This window comes from Pteropus medius, unplaced genomic scaffold (genome assembly GCF_902729225.1).
Source record: "Pteropus medius unplaced genomic scaffold, Ma_sr-lr_union100, whole genome shotgun sequence".
In the NCBI taxonomy this organism is placed as follows: Eukaryota; Metazoa; Chordata; class Mammalia; order Chiroptera; family Pteropodidae; genus Pteropus; species Pteropus medius.
The window spans coordinates 6598368-6624903 of record NW_024354875.1 but is presented as its reverse complement, the minus strand read 5'-3'; the positions used below and the strand labels follow the sequence as shown (position 1 = coordinate 6624903).

Genomic DNA, 26536 nt, shown 5'->3' with positions numbered 1-26536 from the left:
CTGACCATGGGTTTGCCACCCAGATGAATGGCTTTCACATAAAAGCTTAGCGACACTCATAAATGGTACTGAATTCAGGCTGGCCTGGAAATGTGGCAGCTCAACTTCTCGTTTCCTCGTTCACAAGAAACAAAACATATCTTTAAAACACTACCGCTAAGTGTGCAGTTTTAATTTTGATCATTTTACTATCACAGGAGCATCTATGGCTAATTAATTGCCATGATGAATTTAGTGTTTCATCATCCAACTTTCATTCAGCAAACGTTTATTGATATTTTATGTGTGTCAGGCACTGTTATAGGTGCTCAGGATTCATAAGTAGTTGCTTGGATTAACTCTAAAGGGTGTTATATTTTTCCTTTTTTTTTTTTTTAAATAAACTTGATTACACGTATCCAGTTCCTGCTGATGGTAGCCCATAATTGTTTCATGAACGAGGGCGGGCTGACTGCTGTAATAAACAACCCGAGGAATTCAGTGGCTTAACACAATACAAATTTATTTCTCTCACTCATAACAGCCCAGCGTAGTTGTTCCTACTTGGTTGGCTTTCCTGACGACCTTTTCTATGTTTCTTCCACCTCATAGTTTTGCCTTCTCTGGATCCTGGAGTATTTTCCTTCGGCTGTAAACAGGGAAAGAGAGAGAATGGATGGTGACATGTGGGAGGGTGTTTATGAGTCAGACCAGCAGCTGGGCATATGTTATTTCAACCCGCATTCCACTGGCCATAATTTTCACATGGAGAAACCAAACTTCAAATGATGCTTTGAAATGAAGTCTAGCTGTATGCCTCCGAGGAAACAAGAAACTCTTTGGTAAATAAGCAGCTGGTAGCTTCCTCATCTTTCAAGCAGGGTTTGGTTTCATCCAGCACTGGCTCTTTAGCTCAAAACCAAATGTGAAGAAGGTCTTGTTTTATACATAGGTACAAACAAGGTGGAAATGAGAAGCCTTAGCTAAATGCAGGAAACAGTCACAGAATTGAATAATTTTTCCAGATAATTAGTTTCTTTTATTTAACACTCGCCAAAAAGAAATTATTCTTCTCTCTGAAATGCTTAAGAAATTTCACCTCCCAAATTCGACAACATGAACTTGGTAATTCACCCTTTATCTATATTCTAAAGTAGCTCTTCTTTGGACTCCTGTAATGGTATCTTTCATTTAAAGTGCACTCAGTGTACTTCATTTGTATCATTTAAAAGGGTGAAAAACAAGCTTGAATATCATTAGGCTTGCAATTCATACCAGAAAAACAGACTCATCGAAGGCTTTCGTGAAGGGAACACTTTGATCGAGACAAGGTTTATTTAAATGAATGATTAGCACTGGGACCTGATCAAAGAGTACGTGTTACTGTACTGATTACTGATTATTCTTCCTTCTTGTGTATAATGAGTGGTTCAGACCAGCTGACTTCCATGTCCCCACCTGACTCTGACATTCCATTCACTCCAAAGGGCAAGGTCATGACCCTCGTTGGTGGGACATTCGGGACCAGCAGGAAGGTCCCCAATCTCTAGTCCATTTTGATGCTTTAAACATAAAAATATTTAGTCTTATGGCTTGGAACGTTCCAACCAGTGAGTCATGGCCCACTTGTTTGCCCTGAGAGACTGATGACTGAAAATCATACGTAGAGATTTAGAAAAAAAATTTAAGCAGTTATAGCCTATCTATTCGAAAGTTCACACGAGTTGAAAATACATTTGAGTAGTGTTTAGATGGCCGTCTCATAAAAATACCTAAATTTACTAATCATGTATTTCGGCTCATAAGATTGTGAATACAGAATGAATAGACAGAGCAGAGAGGACTTGAATAAGTGTCTACACATGGAACACTTCCTAAAATAATGAGTTAGTCTGATTTTTACTTTTTGATTTTTCATTCGTGATGTTCTTTGTGTGTATGCAAAAGATTTAATTTTTTTCACTTAATTTGTTCTATGTTCATATTTTTTAAATATAGCTTTCAACTAATAAAGTATATAGAAATTATTTTTTTAAATTATTACTGTTATCATATGGGATTAGGTTTTCCAAGTAGAACATAACTGATTTTGTTTTTATTTTGTGCGTTGGTTTATTCATTGATTCATCCACTGTTACAGTTTGGCTTTTAATATTATAATTAGTTAAAGTCTAACTCTTGAGAAAATATCATGAAAAATTTGTTTCCATAATTAAAAAGATGCTTATTTCTAGAAACAGGAAAATATAATCACTTCATTAAATAGAGATTTCCCCAACTTATTTAACCCTACATTAGTGAAAGTAATATTTATATTTTAAGACATTTTAGAAGTTTAATTAAATAAAAATTAGTATTTCGATTTTTGACTGCACTCATTTTAAAAATTATATACCGATTTTTGAAATTTATTTTCATAACATTCTAAAAATGCAAATGACCCAAATTATTTTTTGAAACAATTTCCTGACTACAAATCTCTACAACTACATTAGTTCTTAATTTTTCATTTATATAGTCTTAAATTTTACATTTTCCCACCATAATGTAAAAATTTCATTAAAATGGAATCTTCACAAATTCAACAGATTTTTTCCCCCTCCAAGAAAAAAATTTTTTTAAACAAGTTTGTCACTATTGAAGCAGTACGAGGATTATCTCACATTTGGAACCAAGTATCCTCATAATTCTTCCTTTTCTTCAGCCTGAATGTCTTTACTTCAAAATATTATCAATTAAATTATGCTGGCATCTTTCTACCAAACCTCCATTTTACACACAGGATTTATGAACATTTTAAACACCTGCAAGTGTAAAATGTATGAATCAAAGTTCTTCTATAAGTTATAGCAATATCATGTATATGATATGTATATATATGTATAGCAATATCATAAAGCTAGTTAGGTTACGCTAGCATTAGCAAAGACCTATATAATTCACACGATTGCAGAATAGCTCATTTTACCGGCCTCCGGGGAAACTCTCAACATTTCCAAAAAAAAGAAAGAGTGCCACTTTTGAATGATACTATTAGTAAACAGAAGACATGTCACAGACATGGGAATAATTCTAACCTGAGATGATTAAATCATAAATGTATCATCTCGGATTAATCTATCCTTGTTCAGAATTATGCTTTTAAGTCCTGAAGAGAAATATTTAGAACATTGTTTATTCTGTAAAGTAGCAAAACAAACTAGTTAACGGCACAGCAAATTAACACTTTGAAACAAATAAATTATGATGGAAACACTACATAAATTATGTAGTAATGGCACAAATGCACAGTAAAAACACTGAGAGTCAGTTAATATGTGAGCTTATTCACAAGGAATTTATCAAAAGTAAAACTTCATCTGTAGACCTGAATTCTGTATTAGGTAGGACTATCAAAAGGTGACTCTAAATACAGCCCTATGACTAAAGTCCTGTTAGTAGCTCTATGTGACAAAATAGGTTATCTTTGTTTAATAGCAAAATGCATTGCCTATGGGTAGAATTTTTTCAAGAGTTTGTCAAGAATTAAAATAAGAATTGAAACAACAATGACCCTTTCTTTGCAAATTATTGAAAAATAGTCATTGGCTTGCTTAATTACATTCCGGAGCATCTGATTAAACTTAATCCAAAATTTCAGGGACCATATGAAAAAATATATTGACAATTTCCAATAAATTTTAGAAAAGTTAAGCACAGTTGACCAGTGATGTTTCATGGGAATTATAATGTAAATCCTAAGAAATGATTAGGTTTAGAACAATATCTGTATATACTTGATGAAAAGCTTTATCATTATTTTAGGAGACTTATTCTGAAAGAAGTTGGAATTAAACATTCGTTTTATCACAATAAATGCCAACTTCACATTTGTTAATGAAAGAAAAGGAGTCACTAGATTTTAAGCATGATTGCATCATTAACTATAGGTAAAGGGATTAGATTATTCAAATGTGGGTGAACTGTGAGAAAGAAATCATCAGGGACAAAGCAGTATACCCTTCTTCATTTGTTGTCACCTGCTTGCGAAGTTTCTCCTAGATGATAAGTGCCAAGGAAATGAAGAGGTCATGTTAAAGGGACTTCACCATGAATTATAGGTGGCAATTTCAAGCATAAACTCTAACTTAAAAAGAAAATTTATTCATGAAAGCATACTCAAATTCTTCATTTAAAAATTTAAAAATATTTTATTTGGAAGTTTCATACAACTTTGATATTTACTGTCTTTTCTTTCACTTGGCAGTTTTAGTACAATTATATAATATACAGAAAGCATAATGATTATTTTCACTAAGGCCCACATAAGATGTCTCCCAAATCTCTCAATTTTACCCCAGCGTGCCATATTGGTTTGTTCATTTTCTGTGTGTTGAGGGTGACATGGAGCTTGAGAAGCCCTGTCTATAGCTAGACAGTATCTAATATAAAATTCTCCAGAATGTGTGTAGTATATTTCAATAATGTTTAATAAATAACTTCATCCAAAAGTGGAAAACTTCAGAAGAACCAGAAAAACTGTGATAGATTTACATAAGTCCATTTTTCCAAAACTTTTTAAAAATAGAGTCCCACCATATTAATAACAATGAAAAGCTAAACCACAAACTGAACACCTAAAGTAAACAAAGTGATCAAAAATGATAATTAACCTTCATTCTGATGCCATAATTGTAGTTATATTATTATCTGAGGAAATATTCAATATTAAAAGCACAATAATTACTTCCCATACTAACCTGAATTATTTCCATTCGATAATTGTTATATTGAGGAACTGGTCAATTTTTCTTCTGTTCTTCTGTTTGTACCATTTTTCCCTAAATATGTCTAGTAAGATGAATCCAAGAGGACATTTTCTCCTCACATTCTCTAAAGTCTACCCTGTGGGATCTCCTAGAGAATCCAATAACAAGCACACTCTTAGAAAAAGCACCTAATGGCTCTAGTGTGAATGTGACCAGACCCCAAAACTAACGTTGAAAATGCACAGCTGAGACAGGGTGCCAAGATGGAACATTACAAGCTATTTCCCTACAACGTCTGATCATATTCACTACCTGGTTATATAGAACTTTCATTCCAGGAAGCATGAATGTGACATATACACAATAATAATGGTCAGCAGCAAATATTTTTGTTGGGGTGGGGAGTGAGGGGGAAAAGTGGAGAAAAGTCATTTACCATATAGGATGCAATTTTAAATGCTCTAAGTCAGGCTAATAAACAGTAAACTTTCAAATATCTTAGATACATATTAAAACATATTTGAAACAAAATCTCAAGCAACTAAAAGAGCTTAGAAGAAAAAGATTATTAAAATAGTAGTAGTAATAATAATTACTATTGTAATTAATCTCTATTACACTATTTTTATAATAAGGGAAGTCATAGACACTGTATCTCCAGATGTCTAAAAACCTTAATAAATATATAGGGTTTGTAGAAAATACGACCTTATTGGGCTGCCCCTTATATTCAATTTCAAGGTAAAATTTAAACCTCAGCCAAGAGAGCAGCTTCCAAGGCCTCAAAAAACACTTAAATCCTATACTATCTTTGGTTATTTTTCCTTATTCCAACTCTGAAAAAATAAATATATTCAGGACATTAAAATCAGAAACATTGTAACTGGATTGAAATTACCATATTGTTAAGTGTATTAAAAATGTCTAGCATTATGTATGAACTATTAACATAAATTTGAAGTATCGTACAATTTTAAAAGCTAAACATTTAGAAAAGTATTGATACAAGATATACTTTACATTCAAAATCATGGATTATTACAATACAGCTTTCAGCCTGCCAGTAGAGGATCAAATGCAACAAAAACATATTGCAACAAATGTATTTAAATTAGCTTAAAAATATTACAGAGTTAACACATTGCACACAAATATTCAGTCAATTGAGTTATGAAGCAGTAATTTTAACATCCGGAGCTACAATAACTAATCATATACAGTATCAGACAGACATGTAATCATGATAAATATGTTAAACAACTTTAATTTTTGCTAGTTAAAAAAAAAAATCCCTTTTGAGTTATTTTTGGCATGGTGCTGGAGGCGCTCTCAAATAACTGGATGCAAAACATTGCTTCTTTACAAGTCCCCAGCATGCAGCACTCAGAGTCTTCCAGTTAAAATGTAGGCTTGTTCATGTATTCTTCCAATGTCTGAAAAAGAACAATAAATTAGAACGATTTTCCCTTAAGCCACATTCTTTAGCAGCCTGTGAAATCTTTTTCATTGCTTATTTCTTTGCCATCATTGAAAAGTAGTTTTGAAAAGTATTTACGGACATAAATCTTTGCATTCCAATGGTTCAAAGTTTGAATATCATTTGTATACACATCCATATGGCTGGAACTAACTTTCAACCAAGAAGAAACTAAGCTTGATCATAAAGTTAATGTCTGATAAGACAAATACTAAAGTGATAGCTGCCAAGATATCACTGTTGACTTCAGATAAGTGTGTCTGCTAAAATGATGAGGACCATCACCAGGCATATGTATGCGAGAAAGCTGAATCTGTCTATATAACATGTAATTTTACAGATACTGTACAGAATCTCTTTACTACACTATTGCCAAGATATAATGGATAAACGATGATAATTCTGAAGATTCTTTGCCACATATTTTGCAAAGATTTTCCTCTAAAGTATACAAATTATGTTTCTTCATCTTCCTCATTAGTCACCCTTGCTAACATGGCACAAGACCATAATTTTTTTTCCAGCACTTTAAAAAAAAAATATTTGAATGGTTTCAAATTACAGGCAGAGTTCAAAGTTACAGTGATGTTATAAGCCCTTGGCCATGCATGATGGATGGACTTTCTCTTGCACTTATTCTTATAACATTTGTATAACACAGTGGCCTCTGGGTTGAATCAATGAAGGAGATCAAGGTAGGGAGCCTTAGGCAACACCCCTGCCTTTGAGAGCTCAATCTGTGATGCTCAGTGTGCTCTTAAGCCTGAACCCCAGGGTACGTGATTCACTTGCACCTGCCAGGAGCACGTGAACTAGCAAAAGGCTGGATCAAACAGACCAAGTCCGAGGCCAAGCAAGATTGCTCAGAGGACACCAGCGCTATTTAGAATTCCAGTGCTCCTCTGCTGAACGTACTTGTGGTCAGTCATTCACATGTTCCTATCAGGCTCTTATACCTCCTAGGTGAGCAGTGGCCAAGAGAAGCCCACACCCTAAGACCTCTGCCCTGTATCTTCTCCTAGAGATGCTGCTCGTGTCTTGAAACTTAGCAAGGGTATCGTATTGGCTAGGGACCCAGGCCTGTTTTTTGGTACCTAAAGTTCACACCATTTAAAAAAGAGTGCAAAGTCACAAACACAAAAGTGGGCATAAAGCTGATTTAGAATGAGAAAAGAAATGAGAGTGGATCGCAAATTTTTCAAAGGTGACGAGTATCACAAAATCCACAGCAACAGCATGTGGTTGTCAATCATTAAGTGCCTGACACGCCTCTATAATATCTTATTTTCATTGTACGGCTACATATTCTTTGCAGTTATGATATGTTGCCTTTGAAAATTGGACTATGTGAGGCTGCGGCCTTGGAAGGGGCCTGGGACAGCAAAAGGCCCTGGAGTTATCACTTTACTAGCTTCGCAGTTCGTTGGCATCTAGTTACTGGCACTGCTTCAAACCACTGGCTAACTCAATCTGCGAAACACTGCATGAGCTGTCCTTTCTGAGCCGTGCTATTACGCAGATTCCACGAACCAATAATGTATGAGATTGGTATTTTCTTGCTCTCCCTACTTTAAAGGTTGGAAGAAACTTTTTAAAGCTGGCACAACCTTAAAGAGCTCTGCCTTGGCCTTTCACAAGAGGCTTGGAATCTGCATCCTGGGATCCTTCTTGTTACCCATTAGTACTGCACATGCTATGACTTTTTACCGCACTGTGGTTTGGCTTAGCTGTTAACATGATTTGTGCTTTAAGGGGTGATGATGTTGAGGTGCATTGAGCCGTTTCTCATGGATATACACATATATATGAGAGGTATCCTATTGCTTGAGCTAATGACCCTCCCTTCTGAACTTGCTTTCTTATTCTGTGATCAAAACATCTGTTTGTCGCCCACACTGGTAGACCCAATAATTGCGACTTCTGCAGTTCCCAGTCACTATCTTCTTTCAGGGTTTCTTTTTTTTCTTCTAATCACTTTGCACTGTAGTCCACAGGGCTGAGTTGTCACCTTCAAAATAAGGTACTGCCTAAAGTCACCACCAAGTAATTAAATTGTTCGTCTCGGGGGCGGCTCCATAGTGTAGTGGTTAGCACATCTGCTTTACACGCAGAAGGTCTTGGGTTCACGCCCCAGGTGGAGCCACGGCCCATACCCCGGGTGTGCCAGGCCCCAGGTATGCACCGTGAGCCTGGGGGAGGAGACACCCCGACCTCAGAGATCCAGTTCTTAAGGGGAGATGGCAACATCCGCAGGTCAGGGGTAGAAGTGCGGGGTGGGGAGGTGGATTAAAGAGCGGGGGAAAAAACTATTTTTCTCTTTCCGTATTATCAATGTCTAGCCCAGGCACACTCGGAATAAGCTTTCGGCATTTGGAGACTTAAGACTCTGTATTTTCTTATGAAATATGCGAAGGCAGTCTTTTATTCTAAGAAACTTTTATCAGGGAGGGATCCAGGGCAAGTCCCAGGGGTCACTTCGAGGTTTTTTAGTTGGGCTAAAAGTGAAAATGATGTAACAAAGGCCTCTTTTAACCTTTATTAACTACAAATACATGCTTAGGTCCCAAGGACGGAAAAAAAAAAGAGCAATAATTTGTTTTCTTTATGCAATTATATCATATATGCTTATTCATTCTAAACATGTCTCACTGAATATACAAAACAAACCAGATGCATAACGTCAATTTTTTAACCAGCTCCGCAAATGTTCATTGACTTAGCTTAAGTACTAGAGGCCAAGAGAACATTGATGATGCTGTTTTAATTTGGTAGGTGCCGTTAAGTCAACGAGAGAGATTTAGGGGCAGTCGTGACATTGCCCGCTCACTATGGGAACATGGGGGCTAAATGGAGGGTCCCCTGAGACTTACCCATCAAGACCTTCCACTCAGTCACCATGGACATGAACTACCAGTTCATCTTTAATTGTGAAAGGGCTCTCGCTTGAAATACCTGCTCCCCAGATTTAAATGGAACTAGAAGTACCAGGTATACTGCAAGCTCTTCAAAACTCTTTTTCCTAGGGGAAGGGGTAGAGGGGAGACGTTCAAAACCACCCGGTGTGTCTTGGCCCTAATTCAAGAACTTTTAATTACTGAAGTGCCAAAAGACCCTGTTTAAAGTCTGCGTCTCCTATAAGGAGAATCAATCCATAGTAAGGGCCCTGAGGACAGAATTATAAACAACCCCCGGCATATTTTAAGAAAGGTTGCTCTGCGAAATTTCCAAACCACTGATTTCTCAAATACTTTGTAAAATTCCCTTCCTGTGGCATTTGGGGAGAGCCAAGTAAACATCAGAAAGTTTAAGTGCATTTTTTGAAGTGATAAATGCCCAAGCCTCCTCGCAGGCACAGGCGGGGTCTGATCTGTACCCACTCAAACAGATGCCTTTCTCAGCGGCCGTTCGCCTGAGGACTAGTCCTCTGGATAGGCAGGAGCAAGTAATCAGCTCAAAGATGTGCGAAAACAGTTGACAGGAAGTCATACTTCACATTGTTTCATTAACTTAATCGGTCTCTTATTTCTAAACGGCAGGTAGAATGGCTTTAATGCCAAATTTTCAAAGATATTTTATAACGCTCTGGAATCTCTTGATTTCTGTTATGAAAATAGAAAGAGATGGAAAGACTCAATGATGCCACGGGAACAAGTACCTAGAGGTGGCAGAGCTGGATTACATCATCTCACTGAGGATGGCAAAGGTCAGTGGGATGGAGTGTTCTTTTTTACAGTGTCCCTGGGAAGACAAAAGGGACTAATGCGAGCTCCCTCATTAGGTACATTAGGTACAATGAAATCTGGACTGCAACTAAAAAAAAAAGCCCCCTGTATTAAATGGGTATCACAGAGTCAGGAGCACAACAAAATTGATGTTTCAGGGCCCATTTATACCTTGGCAAGCAAGCCACGGGATTCCCAACTTATTTATGCAAATAAGAGCACACATACAACCTCCCCAGGAGGTATAAGAAATTTTAATTAAAATGATAAATGCCATCTTCGATAATAAAATTCTAGTGTCCCTGGCAAATGAAGTAACTGATGTACTGCCATTCTCCCTTCCCAGGGCAGCCCAGACATTTTAATGAAAGTCTTTTTATACCTCTCGGAAAATTATTCTTGAGAAAGAATACCACCTAGTATTTGATAGCTTTTTGATAGTGAGGTATCCTCACTAAAAAGCTCAAACATGAAGAGCAAAGACTCTGGAGCCCAATTGCCTACGTTCAAATCTCTATTCCACAGTTACTAGGGGTGTGACATTGAGCAGGCCATGTAACCTTTCTGTGTCTTAGTTTACTCATCTTTAAAATGAGGACAACACTACTACCCACCTCTTAGAATTGCTGTGATCATTGAATAATACATGCAAGTTGCTTAGAAACTGTACCCAGCACAGAGTAAGCACTCAGTATGTATTGGCTAATATATAAATACCACCACCACCACCACCACCATCACCACCACCACCATCACCACCACCATCACACCACCATCACCACCCGTCGCATCACCATAAATCATCACTATCTATGCCGCCATCCTCACCCTGCAGCCATCTCACCACCGTCACCATCATCACCACCACCATCACCATCATCATCACCACCATCATCACCACTATCATCACCACCATAATCATCATTATTTTTCCCAGCACATGAGAAACTGAGTACTGACCTCTTGTAACATATCAGAATCTTCGATAGCTTTGACAGCTAATTTCTTGGATGTTTCCTGAATTTCTCCACCTATTATAAATTCATCCAGGATAAAATAAGCCTTTTCAAAATTAAAGATAATATCCAGCTCACAGACCTGGTAGGACAGGAAAAAAAAAAAAAAGTTTCAATAAACCTGCAGTGAAATCAGGGTAAACATTTGTCAGTGTCTCAAGCTTTTTCAACAGTTACACCTATGTGGCATACCAAAGATAAAAATATCAGATGGTATGTTAAGGGCAGAAAAATAGAACTAGGGAATTACAGGCCTTTAATAAAAGTAGGAAAACCACATTCTATTAAAGCAGAGCATGTCCTTAGGTAACATCGTTCAATGCCACGACAAGACATTTGAGACTCGGCGGAGGAATGAGGCAGCTTTCATCTCATCTTTCGATCTGCACACATGAGAGCTGAGTCCCCACATTGCATTTCGGGCGGAAGGGCAGTGCTTTGTTTCTCCTGCTCTCTGGTCTGTAAATCTTGGCTCCTAGCTTTAGGACTCTCGGAAGCCCACACTTTAGAGCTCGACGGTGCTCATGTTTCTCAAAATGATGTTACAAGCCAGTGGCTTTCAGACTTCAGAATGTGCCCAAATCACCCAGAAGTCTCATTAAAACACATATTGCTGGGCTTCACCCCCAGAGCTTCTGATTCAGTGGGACTGGACGAACCTGAGAGTCTGAACTTCTAACGGGTTCCCAGGGGATGCTAATGATGCTGGACATGTCAAGAACTACTGTCACTGTTACAGACCAGAGCAGAGTCTGACAGGTTTGGTTAAGTAAAGCAAGTGGCAAGACTTACTACCGCTCCTAATCCAAATAAGGCTCATTTTCAGTTCTTTAACCAGACAGCCACTCGGGCCTTCTCCTTGCTGTTTGCTTCCCAAGGATCCCTCAGGTCCCCAACACTTTCCACACCCTCTTGAAGGTCTGCTAACTGAAAGTTTTCAGTCCCCTCCACCCCTTACAGCAGCACTGAAGACCCGTCATCCATCTCTTTCTTGAAAATCACCTCGCTTGTTCCCTGACTTTGACAATCCAATTCAACGCCTGTTCTCTTCATCTCTGATGATTCCTTCTCAGGCCCTTTGGATGGTTTATCTCCCTCCCACTTTACATTTGTTTAGGAAGGATTTACAGAGTGCTTAGGACATGTCAATCAGCAAAACGAACATCTCTGTTCCACGCTGCCTACCTTCCAGCGATCTACCTTCTTAAATATTGGTGTTTCTCATAATTCATATACGCGTATTCTCCTAGGCCTACATTTTCTTTGCAATACATGTATTCCCCTAGACAATGTCGTTGACTCTCTACAGCTGTGTCTAGCATACAGGTAGCTTAGCAAACCGAGGTGACTAGCCCTTATCTCCTTCGGAAACGCTAGTGCAATATTTCCATCTGCTAAATAGACATCTCTACCTGGATGTTGCTCAGTCCAGGTCACCAGGGACCAAACTAAAGTCAAGCACATTTTTTCCTCTTTAGTCTCTAGTTTCTGTAGTAGGTGCAACTTCTATCCAGCAGCCCGATCTAATGCATCGACAGTTCAACCTGCCTTCCCGCTTCCCCTCATGCCTCTGCCTCCCTTGGTCTCACCCCTCTCAGTTTGGTGACCAATTTCTACTGATTGCACTGTGTACATAAACTCATATTCTCATCCTGTCTTTTTCATTTTCACTCTCACTGCTCAGGTCTGTGACATCTCTAAGCCACTACAATGACCTGGGTAGCATCTGTGCCTGCTCAAGTCTGGTGACCACTAAGATTTTGCTAAAATGCTGATCGTGTTCCCCTTCAGTTTAGGACAACATTTTAGTTCACTGGTGTGGCATACAGGACTATTTATAACTCAGCCTGGTCCCTGCTCTCTGGCTTCCTGTGACAGCCCTCACTTTGTGCTACAGCCACGCATTCCACAAACTCACCCTGTTCTTTCATGACTTTTGCCTTTTGCACATTCCAGAAATTTCTGGAATGTTCCTTAAATGTTCTTTTCTTATTCTGCTGATAAAATCAAGCTCATTTTTCAAGACGGAATTCTAAAGTAAGGGGAACAGTGTGCCCCCCAAATCCACTTATCTCTCATCGAGTTTGTGCACTAGTATATGCTTACTTACCAATCATCCCCCTGTACTGTGAGATCAGGCACAGTACATGTCTTAGTCATTTTTATATCCTCAGTATCTGGCACATAGTAGGACGTAAAAAATGTTTGCAGGATAAATGAATATGTCAGCCAACATATAGGCTTTGTTTCTATGATCCTGGGGATTAATGGCTTCTCAGATAAACAATTTTCTGATCCTATTGAATGCTATGACTTTATATAAAATGGATGTCAATATTTTAGCAAATTGCTCCATATATCCAGGATTTAGGTCAATAATCTTGCAGACACCACAGAGAAAATGGTTTATATTGACAGATCCAATTGAATCTAGAAGCATAAGAACAAATGAATATAATACCACTATAATAAATGGCCAACTCAGAAAACTCATCTAATTCATCTGCAAAGGTTACGGTCCCTTCACTCATTAGAAAACAACATCAAATCAACAATAAGTGTGCATATATCTCTACATCTATCTCTCCCCTCCCTCAAGAGTCTCTCACTCTGTCTCCTTCTATCTATATACACACATATGTACATACACAGATACATATATGCATGTATGTTTATATATAAACCAATTTCAAATAAGAGTCTATCCAGACCGTTAGGGCTCTCTCTTCAGAACAACCATTAGAGAGGATGGCGTGATAAAAGCACATGTTCTCAGCTAACAGACACTCTCTTTTACTTCTAGAACACTCTCATTTCAGGTATTCGAATGATAGTGAAACCTGGCTCCCCAGGCAAAAACTGTAGAGGGATCAGAGTACACTGTGGGTCAGGCACTATAAACAAGGTTGAAAGTATAGAAACAGACTGGGGACAATATTTGCAACATATTATAATGGAGCGGGGTGGAGAACAGTATCCACGATACAGAAGGAATTCTTACAAATCCCTAAGATAAACTTCACAATAGAAAAAAAAAAAAATGTTGTCGAGAAGTACTTCATAGAAAGACAAGGAATGAAAAAGGATAGTACACATCTAATAAGAGGCAGAGCCTCACCAGTAATCAGTGAAATGCAAATTAAGTCAATTTTCATCTGATAATTAAGAGATAATATCCGTTGCTGGTGAGAGTATGGACAACTAGGTACTCGCAGTCACTGTTGGTAGAATCTACAAGTTTTATAGGCCATTTTGGACAATCAAATTGTAGTATTTGTCAATTTTGAATGTACAAATCTTTTGACCCAATAATTCCACAAGGAATTTATTTCTATGCTATCCTCAAACCAGTGCACAATAACATATATGTGAACAACAAAAATTATGGAAGCATCATTTACAATAAAAATGAGGAACAGCCCAAAGACCATCCATAAGGAACTGCTTAAATAGTGTATGGTATATCGCCCCCCACCCCCACACACACTTTGGTATGGGATGGTATACCATGGGAACTCTATTTAGAAGCTGGAAAGAATGAGACATGGAAAGGGCTCCATGATAGATTCATAAGGGGAAAAAGAAAGTTGCAGAATAATATGCATAATGCAATCCTTCTTTTATTTTTAAAAGTATATGTCTAGAAGGATATGTAAAAATATGCATTACTTTGCAATGTTAAACAATCTGGATAAGCAAAAAGAACGCACAGTAGATCCATGCACATGAAAGAAAGTATGAGAAATAAGCAGTTACCAGAGGTCGGAAGAGGCGGGAAGTCGGGAGTTACAGTAGCAAGAGCTGAGGAACCTCACAGTTCCAGGCAGGTGGACACCAGGAATCCAAGACAGACAGGCGCCTCGTTAGGAGAAACCAGCAACCAGAATCCTGCAAAGTGAACCTGACAGATACTAATGCAAGTTCTCTGGGAACTTCTCAGACCCCACTCACAGAGCAGCCACCCATCCCCCAGCCTACAGAGCTCACCAGCAGCCATGGGGCAATTAATTTACTATACCTTGGTCCAAGGAATAGGGATAAGGTAAGGTGGTATGCAAAGTCAGATACTCACAAAACACAGACACATACCCATTCATTCAACTTGAATATACAGCTACTATCTCTAGATCATAAGGGAAATGGATACACGAGTTCTAGTGGTATAATAGAGAATGTTCCCAACGAGCAACTATTTCATATACAGCAAAATGCTACCCTATGGCTATTCTTGGGGTTAGACTCAGAGTAAGAGAAAACATTTCAGGAGAACCTTAGACCAAATGTAGGTTTCTTTAGCTACTGCTTAATTACTCAAATACTTCTAATTCCATCTTAAGGATGCTGTCCCCATACATGAGAAATGTGCCTTCGATACTCAAATGACTCCATTCCATCTAATTATGCAAAAGCATGTACATAAACACATGAGCCTCTTTACTTATTTTTTCTCATTTTCTCCTATATTCTGGAAGACAGAATATAAAAGCCAGAAATAGTGATAATTTAACTTTATCTTTGATCTCCAAGGCTTGTGCTTTACTGTAATTTGGTTTGAGGGTCTTCTCTCAGAGAAAGATATGCGATGCAGTGAGATTATCCCAGGCATTTCAATGACTAAATCCTTTTAGACAGAGTCTAAGAAGGACCTTCCCTTACTGAATTCTGTTTTAAATAAATACAAAAGTATCAAGTTATACACAACAAATGTATAAAACTATATGTGTAATAGTCATAATGCAAAGTACAACTACATAGCAATTGACCGTTTATAAAGTATTGGTAATTATACTGTTTCCTTGATCCTTACAACAGCCCTAGGAGGTGAGCGAAGTAAATATTTCTATTAACCTTTCTGCGTGTCATTTTTCTTATCTATTAAATGGAGATATATGATGGGCCAAGTTATGGGTCTGGTTAGTAAGTAAGCTGACACCAGGATCCAGGTGGACTCAGAGTGCTCCTCCTTTTACAGCAAGAAAATCCCCCACATCAAGATCTCTGAGACAGCAACATCTACACCTTCCGAGTGCGTCAGTGAAAACTCACGCGACTGTCTGCAATGGGGAAATATGGCAGGTATCTAAATCCTGAAACAGACCCTTATCTACTAGAAGACTGAGGCGTTTCTTCTTAGCCTCCATAAATTGTGGTTGATACTACTTATTGAAGATCGAAAGATTAACTAGTTTATCTTTGTAAATCTCCTTAGAATTGAAAAATGCTAAAAAAAAAAAAAAAAAAATACATAACTTAAATTAGTAGCCAGAGAATCTGATTCATCTGTCATCGGAAGGTAATATTTTCCAGTGTTACAAGAGAAGCTCAATACCAAGTTTGCCCTTAGATAATGTAAATGCAGAATTCGAGGAAATCTTCAGTATTAACACAAGAGGAAAAGAAAACCAAAAAGAAATATTCTGGAGACGATGTCAATGAGATACAGTACTGGTAGGTTTTGCTCATCACTGTTAATTAATAAGAATTGAACACCTACTGGGCAGATAGCCCTCGAGTTGCTCCTAGCTGCTCTTAGCTTGATAAAAGATTCATGGAATTTTTTAGTGAATTAAATTTTGGTTCCTGACAAAGACACAGTTTCTAAACGTATGCCAAAATTGGATGAAAAATTAATGTTAGCGAAATAGGAATTCATTCGGATTCTCCTTGTACTTTAACTGAGGCTGGTGCTGGTGAAGGGGATTCGCATTCTCTTGAGAAAGCCATGTGTTCTGAAACACCTGAAATTTGGTCGCATAAGATCGAGATCAACACTCAGCCCCATGTCACAGTATCATAGTTGGATTAATCTAGGAAAACACAACAGGTCCAACCAGAGTGCAGAAATGAGCGGGGGAACACAAGTTCCACGCAAGCCTCAGGACAACAGCGTCAGGCCTTCACGGAAGGCCCAGTGTGGCTTTTATTGCAGAAGACAGCACCAAAATGTCAGGATAGTTTTGAGTAGCAGAAAGCATAAAATGAAATAATCTAAAATATGAAAATAGGCTATTATGCGTTTGCAAATTTCTCTTTTAAAAATGAAAATAAACAGTGAACCAAGAGAAAGAGAAAGAAAAGTGATCTCGCTCTTTGATTCCTTCTGTATGCTGAACAACGACTGAAGTTCCGGAAGCAACATTGGAGGTTTTATCATAATTTGCAAAAGGAAAAAAGAGGAGAATAAAAGGGAAGGGGGAGAAGACAGGAAAATTCTCTCAGAAACCTTTCAAGAGCTCATCCTATAAAAAGTGTGGCCACGAATCTGACAAAACCCCAACCAATACTGCAAATGCTGCTCATTCCATTAAATAGAATACAGAAAACTCTTCCAGAAGCAAATTCTCCTAACAACACTTAATAAAAATCTTCAGTAAGCAAGCGAATAGGGAAGAGAGTATTACTGAGGGAAAAAAAAAAAAATTTTCCAAATGCAATGATTTATTATTTAGAGTGTGAAATTAAACGTTTCAGGGATATTTGCAAAAATCTGGCCTAGAGCTCGTTACAAGTGTTGAAAAAACAAATAAATAAGTCTTGGGTCATGATCTTGACAGACTTGCAGTTTGGTGGTCAAGCGAATTTTGTACAAGTTAAAGATAATACCAGGCTGGTCCATGTCACGGGAGCACTGGGTATGTCAGGCTGGTCCATGTCACGGAGCAGCCTGGGTATGTCAGGCTGGTCATGTCACGGGAGCACTGGGTATGTCAGGCTGGTCCATGTCACGGGAGCACTGGGTATGTCAGGGATGTAAAGAGAGAAAAGCGAGAAAGCGGGAGAAGAGGCCTGGGACCAATGTTTAGAAAGCTTGACTGCCAGGCTAAGAAGTTTAAATTTTATTCGTTATAGATGGACAGTGACTGAGGAGGAATGTCACCCAGGATCTGTGCCTTGGGAGATGGCCACCGACAGGCCAGGCGAGGGCCAGAGATGAGGTTTAAAAGAGAAGCAAAAGTGTAGCTCCAAGAAAACCTAATCTAGTGAGAGTGGCAAGAAGGAGATGAATTTTAGTTCAATTCGAATAAAGGCAGATTTTAGTAAAGGCTGGAGAAAGATAACGGAACACTGTTCTTTTGCACTGAAGGACCCTGGGACATGATAAATTCAATCACAAGACAGAACACGTTTTCAGAAGATGTCTGGTTCTTGAGATGACTATGAAAAGTCCAGAGAAGACTGTCATCAGGAAAGTGAAAAAAAAAAATTCACCTGAAAAGGATCTCCAGAAGAAAAAGTTAAGTGGACACGCAGGAGAGTAGGAAGAGCAGGTGGTCTTTTAGAAGGAGAGAATTGGGGCACCTCGTATAAGATAGTACTTGGCAATAAATGCAAGGAGATGCAATAACAATGTGAAGGGAAAAGGTTTTGGTTTTGTTTGATGATGTTTTTTTCTTAGATATAAATAGCATTAAAGAATACATGTAACTTAGTCAAAGAAGCCAGAGATGCAACAAAAACTCAAAAGAGAAGAGAGATGACAGTCGATGAGGAAGATGGGACCTCTTAATATTAAGGAATCCTTCACGATTCAATTCTAGTTCATGAAACAAAGTCTCTAGTGTGGTTGTGATCTAAAGATAGAAACACCTCCTGCCTCTTGAGTTGTAAATCTATCATTTACTAAGAACTACCCAAAGTAGGGAAAGTCTTGTATCTAGATCCTTGGTACAAATGCAATTCATATTTTAGACTTGAGAGAGAAGGAATGTGACAAAAGACAGAACCGAAGTAAGAGCTGAAATGAAGACCCATGGATTTTAATAGACCAGCCACTTACATTTCCAAAGTATTTGTCCAGCAACTCCACATAACGATGCACAGTCTCTAGTGTCAACAGCTCATTGTCCTGATTTTCAATTGCACAGCAAAAATATAAACTAGCATACCTTGAAAAGAAAAAAAAAATACGATGACCCATTAAACAACATGAGCATGTTTTTCCCCAGTGAATATGCAGTTACTTCCTGCTCTCCAGAGACTCTCCCCCATTCAAAGTCCAAGAATAAAATCATTATTCATCACATCCTATATCTTCCCCAAATGTGAAACTAAATATATAAAAATACTGGGTGATTGGATTGTTGCTGTTATTTATGTGAAAGTTCCTCAATAAAATTTTATCAGAGGGACAGAGTCCTTTGGCCCACAGTAATCATGGTGTCTGTTCATGCTCTTCTCTGGCTTGTGGATTGTCCTTTCTAAACTCCAAACCCTTGACCAATGGCCCGCCCTCTCGCTTTGCACTGGTCTATAGCCATTCTGTGTCTCCATCCTCAGCTTGCCAAGTCCCATGTGTTTCTTCTGCCTAAAATACTCTTCCCTACCCCATTCGTATGGCTAACTCTCACTTCTCCTAAAGTTCTGGGCTTGGATGGCACATTCCTCCAGGAGATGTCTATCTTCTCTGACTAGATTAGATGCCCCGGTTATGCATCCCATGTCTTCCCCCCATCAGCGCATCTAGTCTCTTCATTGTCCATGCCGTGGTCTGTCCCTCCCCAACAAGATCAATGGCTTCCCAAAGGCAAGTACTGTCTCTGCCTCGTTCACAGTTATATTCCAAGTACGTGTACTATCTGTTGAGAGAACCACTGAAGCCTATTCTTTACACAATGGTTGAAAATACAATTGAACCCAAAGTTTTAGAGAACTAGCAGGCAGAGAATAGGGGCAAGCTTCTTGTTGACAAGTACTAAAAGTTTTGACTTTGGATCCAGCTGTAGGAGCTTTGCCCAGGCACTTCCATTTGCCCATGGATTAATGGTAATTTAATCCATTAAATATAGTCTGCAGAGGTTACTTTTGTCTTTCCCCTTCAGGTTTTATAAATATCCCTTGCAAGAGCCTCTCTAGTGTATAGTTTCCATCTGGAAGTTGCAAAAGGATGCTGTATGCAGGATCAGGCCAGCTGTGTTCTGGTCCTGGCTTAGGCATCAGTTACTGGGTCTTTATGGGCATAATTACTTTATCTCTTGGGGGCCTCAGTTTCCTCATCTATAAACAAGGTTCCTTTCCAGAATGGACTTGCTATGGCAATAAAGGTACAATAAAGAGAGAACATACAGGCGTTAAAGCCAGACAGATCTGGGTTTAAATTCTGGCTCTGACGATTACCACTCATTACTGTGATTGCGGACTAATTACTTAAACTTTCTGTGGCTTCAGTTTCTTCATCTGCAAATATGAGTAATGATAACAATAAAAAGAGCTGCCATCTCTGTACCATACTAATCTGCGTTTTTCCCATAATATTTATTACTAACTGAAAATGTTTCGTTTACGTAACAAATGAGTAAGATCCGTGAGAGTAGGAATGTTCTGTGCTTATTCACTACCGTATCCACAGCCACTAGAATGGTGCTGGGAATACAGCAGGTGCTCATAAGATATTTCCTGGATACATACGTGCATTAGCAACATGTAGGGGAAGTAACTAATATCCATCTGGCACATGAAAGGCCTTTCAATAAATGAGAGTTCCTTCTTGGTTGGTCTATTGGTACAGACACTCGAGCTGCAGTCTTCAAAGATTTCGCTAAATGATGAAATTGGTGTTGCAATCTAAAATGTTCAGGATAAACAAACCAAAGCAGTAACGAGAAATTCAGTTCTCATAAAGTTACTCACACCTTTTATAAACAAGTTTTAGCTCTTTCCAGTCAATAAAACTGCTTGTCCTGTGACCACGAGAGAGAACAATCTGAATAATTTCCCGGGTGATCCTTTTCCTTTCTTTGTCAGGGAGAGTCGTGTACCATTTCTGTAGCCGTAATTTCCCTTGTCGACTGAAGAGCAATATGAAATGTATCTAGAACAAATGAAGGACAGAAAAAAACAGAACTTGGTCAACCAAATCATTCTACCTAGACACTAAAACTCAGTTGCAGAGTGTAAATGATTATAATTCTGAACAGATGAGAAAACACTTGCCAGCCTGAAAACTGTCTCATCTCTGAAATTATATTTAACCCATCAGAGAACAAAAAATTGGGTGAACCACAAACATAGCTTATTTATATTCTAGGGGAAAGATAAGTTCTTTTTAAAATTCCTTTTTATGAATCACAAATTCAGTACAGGGAGAAAAATGTGTCAAGGAAATATATAACTCTTTTAAGAAAGCATTCAAATCTTTTGTCACAAGCCAAAAAAAAAAATGTAAAAATAGAAGAGTTTATTTAAAAATTACATCCCAGTTCCCTACCACAACTATAGAAACATAATGGTAACAGAGAAATAAAAGAGAGAAATAGGGGAAGGAATTGAGGATAAAGCAAGGAGGAAAATTGAGAAAGCGAGAAAGGGACCATATTTTAAGACTTTTTAAAATAAGAATTGTACATATTTAAGTTGTAGAACATGATGATTTAATATACATAGTAAAGTGATTACTACAATCAAGCTAATTAACATATCATCAACTCACATAATTACCATTTTGTGTGTATGACAGCATCTGAAATATACTCTTTGAGCAAATTTCCAGCATTCAGTAGAGTGTTAAGTACCGGCATCACGCTGCACATCAGGTCTCCAGACTTGCTCACCTTATGCCTGCGACTTTGTACCCTCCGGCCAACATCTCCGCATTTCCACCACCTCCCCACTTCCAGTAACCACCTTTCTACTCTCCGCTTCGATGAGTTTGACTCTTTTAGATTCTACATATAGGTGAGATCACTCAGTATTTGTCTTTCTGTGCCTGGCTTATTTCATTTAGCGTGTTGATGTTTTTTTAGGTTCATCCATGATATCACAAATGACATGAACTCCTTCTTTTTATGGCTGATTGATTTTCCATTGTGTGTGTGTGTGTGTGTGTGTGTGTGTGTGTGTGTGTGTGTGTGTGTATCACATATGCTTTATCCATTCGTCTGTCGATGGACATGTAGATTGATTGTGATCTTGTCTACTGTGAATAATGCCACAAAGAACTTGGGAGTGCAGATATCTCTTCAAGCTATTGATTTCATTTCCTTTGGAAATACATCCAGAAGTGGGATTCCTGGATCAGATGGTAGTTCTATCTTTAATTCTTTGAGGAACCTCCATACTGTTTTCCATCATAACTGTACTAATTTCCAGTTCCACCAACAGCGTTTAAGCATCCCCATTTCTCCAGATCCTCACCAACACTTATCTTTTGCCTTTCGTTATTGTCCTCCTAACAGATGTGAGGTGATATCCCATGGTGGATTTGATCTGCATTTCCCTGATGAGTACTGATGATCGTCTTGTCATATACCCGGTGGCCATCTGCATGTTTTCTTTGGAAAAATGTCTATGCAGGCCTTTTGCCCATTTTTAATCCAGGTTATTTGTTTTCCTGCTATTGAGTCATTTGAGTTCCTTGTGTATTTTTGGATATTAATGCTCTAACGGATGTATGTTTTCTTCTATTCCACAGGTCATCTCTTTATTTTGTTGATTGTTTCTTTTGCAGTGCAAAAGCTTTTTAGTTTGGTGCAATCCCATTAGTTATGATTTTGCTTTTGTTTTCCATGTTTTTGCAGTCATACCCAAAATATTATTGCCAAGAAGCTTTTTATTAATGTCGGGAAGCTTTTTTCTTGTTTTCTTCTAATAATTTTACAGTTTCAGGTATTACATTGAAGTCTTTAATCCCCTTTGAGTTGATTTTTGTATATGCCTGTAGATATCCAGTTTTCCCAACACCATTGATTTAAAAAAACTGTCCTTTTCACATTATGTGTCCTTGGCATCCTGTTGAAGATCAAATTGTCTTAAAGGTAAGCTCTTAACTTACTTTATATGTTACTTGGCTGAGAACTTGAGAATCAACAATCTCAAGTTACAATTGTCTTTGGCATCAAAATAGATTCTTAACAATTTAGATAGTGTGTAGGCTACATTAGGAAGCAACCTGATCTTACTTCCAATTACATTTCAAATGTTTTATTTAAAAGGAAACGTTCATGTTTAAATGAATTTTAAAATCTTTAAACGAGTGGAAGACACTGTAAGGTCAAAATTGACTTTGATACCTTGGAGGTATAATAGATCTGCTTTTCAGAAATTGTGAGATGGTCTGATCTTTATTTTATGGGAAATTAAGTTTTATCAATCCACAGTATGAGAAGATCACATTTAGAATCATAATTTATTTTGTTGAGTTTGTTGTGCTTGGTTTTGTTTTTTAAATAATAAACTTTATTATTGAGGTTAAGGGTGTCATAGAAGGACTAAAATATACTGGGAACCAAAATAATGAATTTTTAAAACTTTTTACAAATAAAATACTCGACTCCTTTAATTGAAGAGGTTTGGCTCTGAATGTCATGGCATAAGTCATACAAACTCAATAAATAGGTGGTGACATCTGAGGGCCCCCCCCCAAAACGGGCTCTTTCCTTGGAGCTTCCCCTACCCTCAAACTATAGAATTTGAGGTCTTCTTAATAAGCTATCTTCTGTCTTAGAAAGGAAACATCTGTTATAACAAGGACTTGAGGGCTAAGACACAGCAAATTAAGAGAAAGCAAGTTAAAAAGCCCTGTTCTCCTAGCAACTTTAAGAAAATTCACTCTCCAACTGGGATTTTAAATATTTGCTTAGAACACAGCACCTTCTCACATATCTATTTCATTATGAGAGCAGGTATGGCTAATTCAATGATGGAATACTGTTCCTATTTTCTAAGAATCACATTGAGAAAGGTAGTTTTGCTTCTAAGAAGAGACCACCATAAAAGTGACATTCTAAGAGTACAAAATTGAATAGTGACAGAATAATAAAACCTCAAGATTTTGAGAACAAAATTCAGTTTTGGATTATTACCAATGGGTAAAACTATTCAATCTGATGTCTAGTGATGTCTAGAATGATGAGATTTTTACTAGAGAAGTGAAATCCACACATTTTCTCAGCGTTCACATTGCTTTTCCTGTCGGAAAATGTTCCTCTTCCCATTTAACCTAAATCTCTTCTGTTACAATTTTAAACCAATTTTCCTTGATTTTATCCACAGAATACATAAAAAAAATAATAAATCACTATCTTTGGAATAACAACTGACTTCACATATTGTAAGACAGCATTTAAGTCTAGCTTGAATTTTTTCCTTTCTGAAGAAATAACTCTGGTTTCATGTCTTCTCCTTTTTGGTTGATGATGTCAAAATCATCATTGTTGTGATCCTTCCAGATTTCTCCACCAGCTATCTGTTACTTTTAATTTGGGGCACTCAGATCAATGCCACAGTTCCAGTGACAGGCTGTAACTATTGCTGAGTTTCAATGGAGAACACTTTCCAGTTCTTTTACCTTGCAACCTTCTCTCAAGATCAGGTGTTTGTCCTTTTAAACAATGATCGACAATGTATAACAGCAAACAAAGAACAATTTTTTCTTCATTCTAACAAGGAATTCAAAGAAAAAGGATGATATGTGACAACACATGTATCCATAAAGTGCAACCGAAATATTAAAATGCATTCCCAATTGAAAAGAAGCAGCAAGGAGGCTCAAGTTTATCCAATAAATTGCATTGCATAGGACGGTGTCGAAAGATTTAACCCTCTCAAGTACTGCTCTGGTGCCTGGCGTCTGTTTCATCTCAAGATATAGCAGGGTAGCTTGAGAGATCTGGCAGAGTGAATCACAGTGATTCATAAGAGTTCATCACCTCCAGCAATTAATTTTATCCAAATATCAGTTTAGTCATTCAAGACATATTTGAATAATATGTTTTAAGAGGTTAATCAAATACCAATTTTGATTAGCATTAGGTTGAGGGTTGCGGAGGGGTGGGGAGGGGAGAAGGCAATTGGGAGGTTTTTCTTCAGTAATTACAAAGAGCCAACTTAAATTCAAGTTGATGTCATAAACAAACTTCATCTGACTTTGGAAAAACAACCTCTGGACGTTTCCTTTCAACAGCGTTGGTGAGAAGAAAGGGGTGATGATGGCTCTGACTGGTAATACCGACAAACGCCAACTCCAGAAATGACCATAAAACCCAGCGGCGCGTTGAGCAGGGCTGACTGCTTACATTTGGCTCATGTCCTTTGGCCTCAAGTGAGCATCCAACTTCACCAGTGGCACCCACCCCTGGCTCAAACAGAGCCACCTCTGCCAGCAGCCCTTTTGAAGGGTCTGGTTCTATCCTGGATGATCCTTCAAATCTAAACTTATAAGATTAATCCAAGCTCTCTTCATCCTCAGAGTGTCCTCTAGAACAATCCTTGACTTAACTGGGCACAGACTAAAATTCTCACTTAGACTCAACACAAACTACTCTGGGTGTTTTCTTCATCATGTGTCTTTGAAGCATGTCTAGGATAAGTCTTTGAAGGGAGCACAAAGCAGCCCAGTAGCAGACCAATCTATTTAGTCTGCTGGTCTGAACCCGTATTAGCATCTTCCTTCCAGCTGAAAATAAATAGTGAAGGCTTCCAGTAGCAGCTTTGGTTCTCAATGTTTGCAAATCTCCTTCTTCCGGATCCGAACCCGTGCAGTGGATCCACGACCAGCTTCCAAGAACAGGGGTATCCAGGAACTTTTTCCTGTCCCCAACACCGTCACGTCATGAACACCACTTTTTTGGAACCAGCTTGTATTTCAGGGTCTGAGCTACAAATATAAATATATAGAATATGTTCCTTCATCTAGTTCCATCAACCTGACAGGCCCTTCCTCTGGTGGCCCGGATTCCGTGATACATCACTAAAACAACACTATTGCTAGGGTCCTCACTTCCTTTGCCCCTTTTCCAACTTCCGCAGCCACTCTGCAGATTCCCAGCCCAGATTAGCCCATCCATTCTAATCTTTGCTTCTACACTAAGGCATCAGGCATTCCCGAGAAAAGCCACGGAGGACTTTGCAGATCGGTACTACCGTAAACGCAAGATGGCCCAGCTCAGCCAAAGTGCCGCTGTTACCTAGAAACTTTCCAGGTACCTCTTCATAGAAAGCGTCACTAAGCAATTCCCCGTCTTACTTCCTACATGGGTTATTCCGGGTCACCACCATGTCCCTCCTATTCCCTATCTCCATCCTTACTCCCAGACTAAGAAGAGAATGGCCAAGAGGATAAAAATCTTTCTGTGGTATTTCCTCAGCTTCCTCAGCTCCTCCCACACCTGGATGCCCGTAGGCACAAACGTGGTCACATCCACCCCGTCAATTTAATTTTCTTCCAGTGTCAGGGAACGTGACATCATCTTCTGCCCTGGCTTTGAAGTCTCACCTACATCTTCGGGAACATCATTCTGACACTGCCAATCTCTGCCCCTCCCTTCTGAGCCTCCTTAAATGTAGATGCTGAATAAATCTAAGTCCTTCTTTCTTTAAAAATGATGGCCCTCTCCGGAATTCCAACCTTTCTGAAAAGTGACTCAGTGGTCAGTGTCAAGGGCCCAAATGTTTCCATACCTGTAGACCTAGTAAGTCTACTTTTAAAATCTTTCTCAAGGATGTGACTTAAAATGCAGGTACATATTTAAGCATTCAATGTTTACTGCAGATCTTATAGTAACACACACACAAAAAATAAACTACTTAAGGTAGAAATTACCTAAATTGCCAATAATAGATAAATTTTTAAATAGTATTTGATAAATGATTTCAATAATG

The 26536-nt window shown here is 38.3% G+C and overlaps 1 protein-coding gene across 1 annotated transcript in view; it reads right to left on the bottom strand.

Moving 5' to 3' along the window:
• Window positions 1-4145: 4145 nt before the first annotated feature.
• Window positions 4146-26536, bottom strand: part of AP1S3 (adaptor related protein complex 1 subunit sigma 3) — a 56120-nt gene continuing 33729 nt past the window's right edge. The window contains exons 2-5 of the mRNA XM_039855277.1: window positions 20572-20750; window positions 18720-18828; window positions 10887-11024; window positions 4146-6160 (exon numbers count right to left, since the gene is read on the bottom strand). Coding sequence (XP_039711211.1) covers window positions 6125-6160; window positions 10887-11024; window positions 18720-18828; window positions 20572-20750 — 462 coding nt within the window. The 3' untranslated portion in view covers window positions 4146-6124. The remainder of the gene's footprint in view (window positions 6161-10886; window positions 11025-18719; window positions 18829-20571; window positions 20751-26536) is intronic.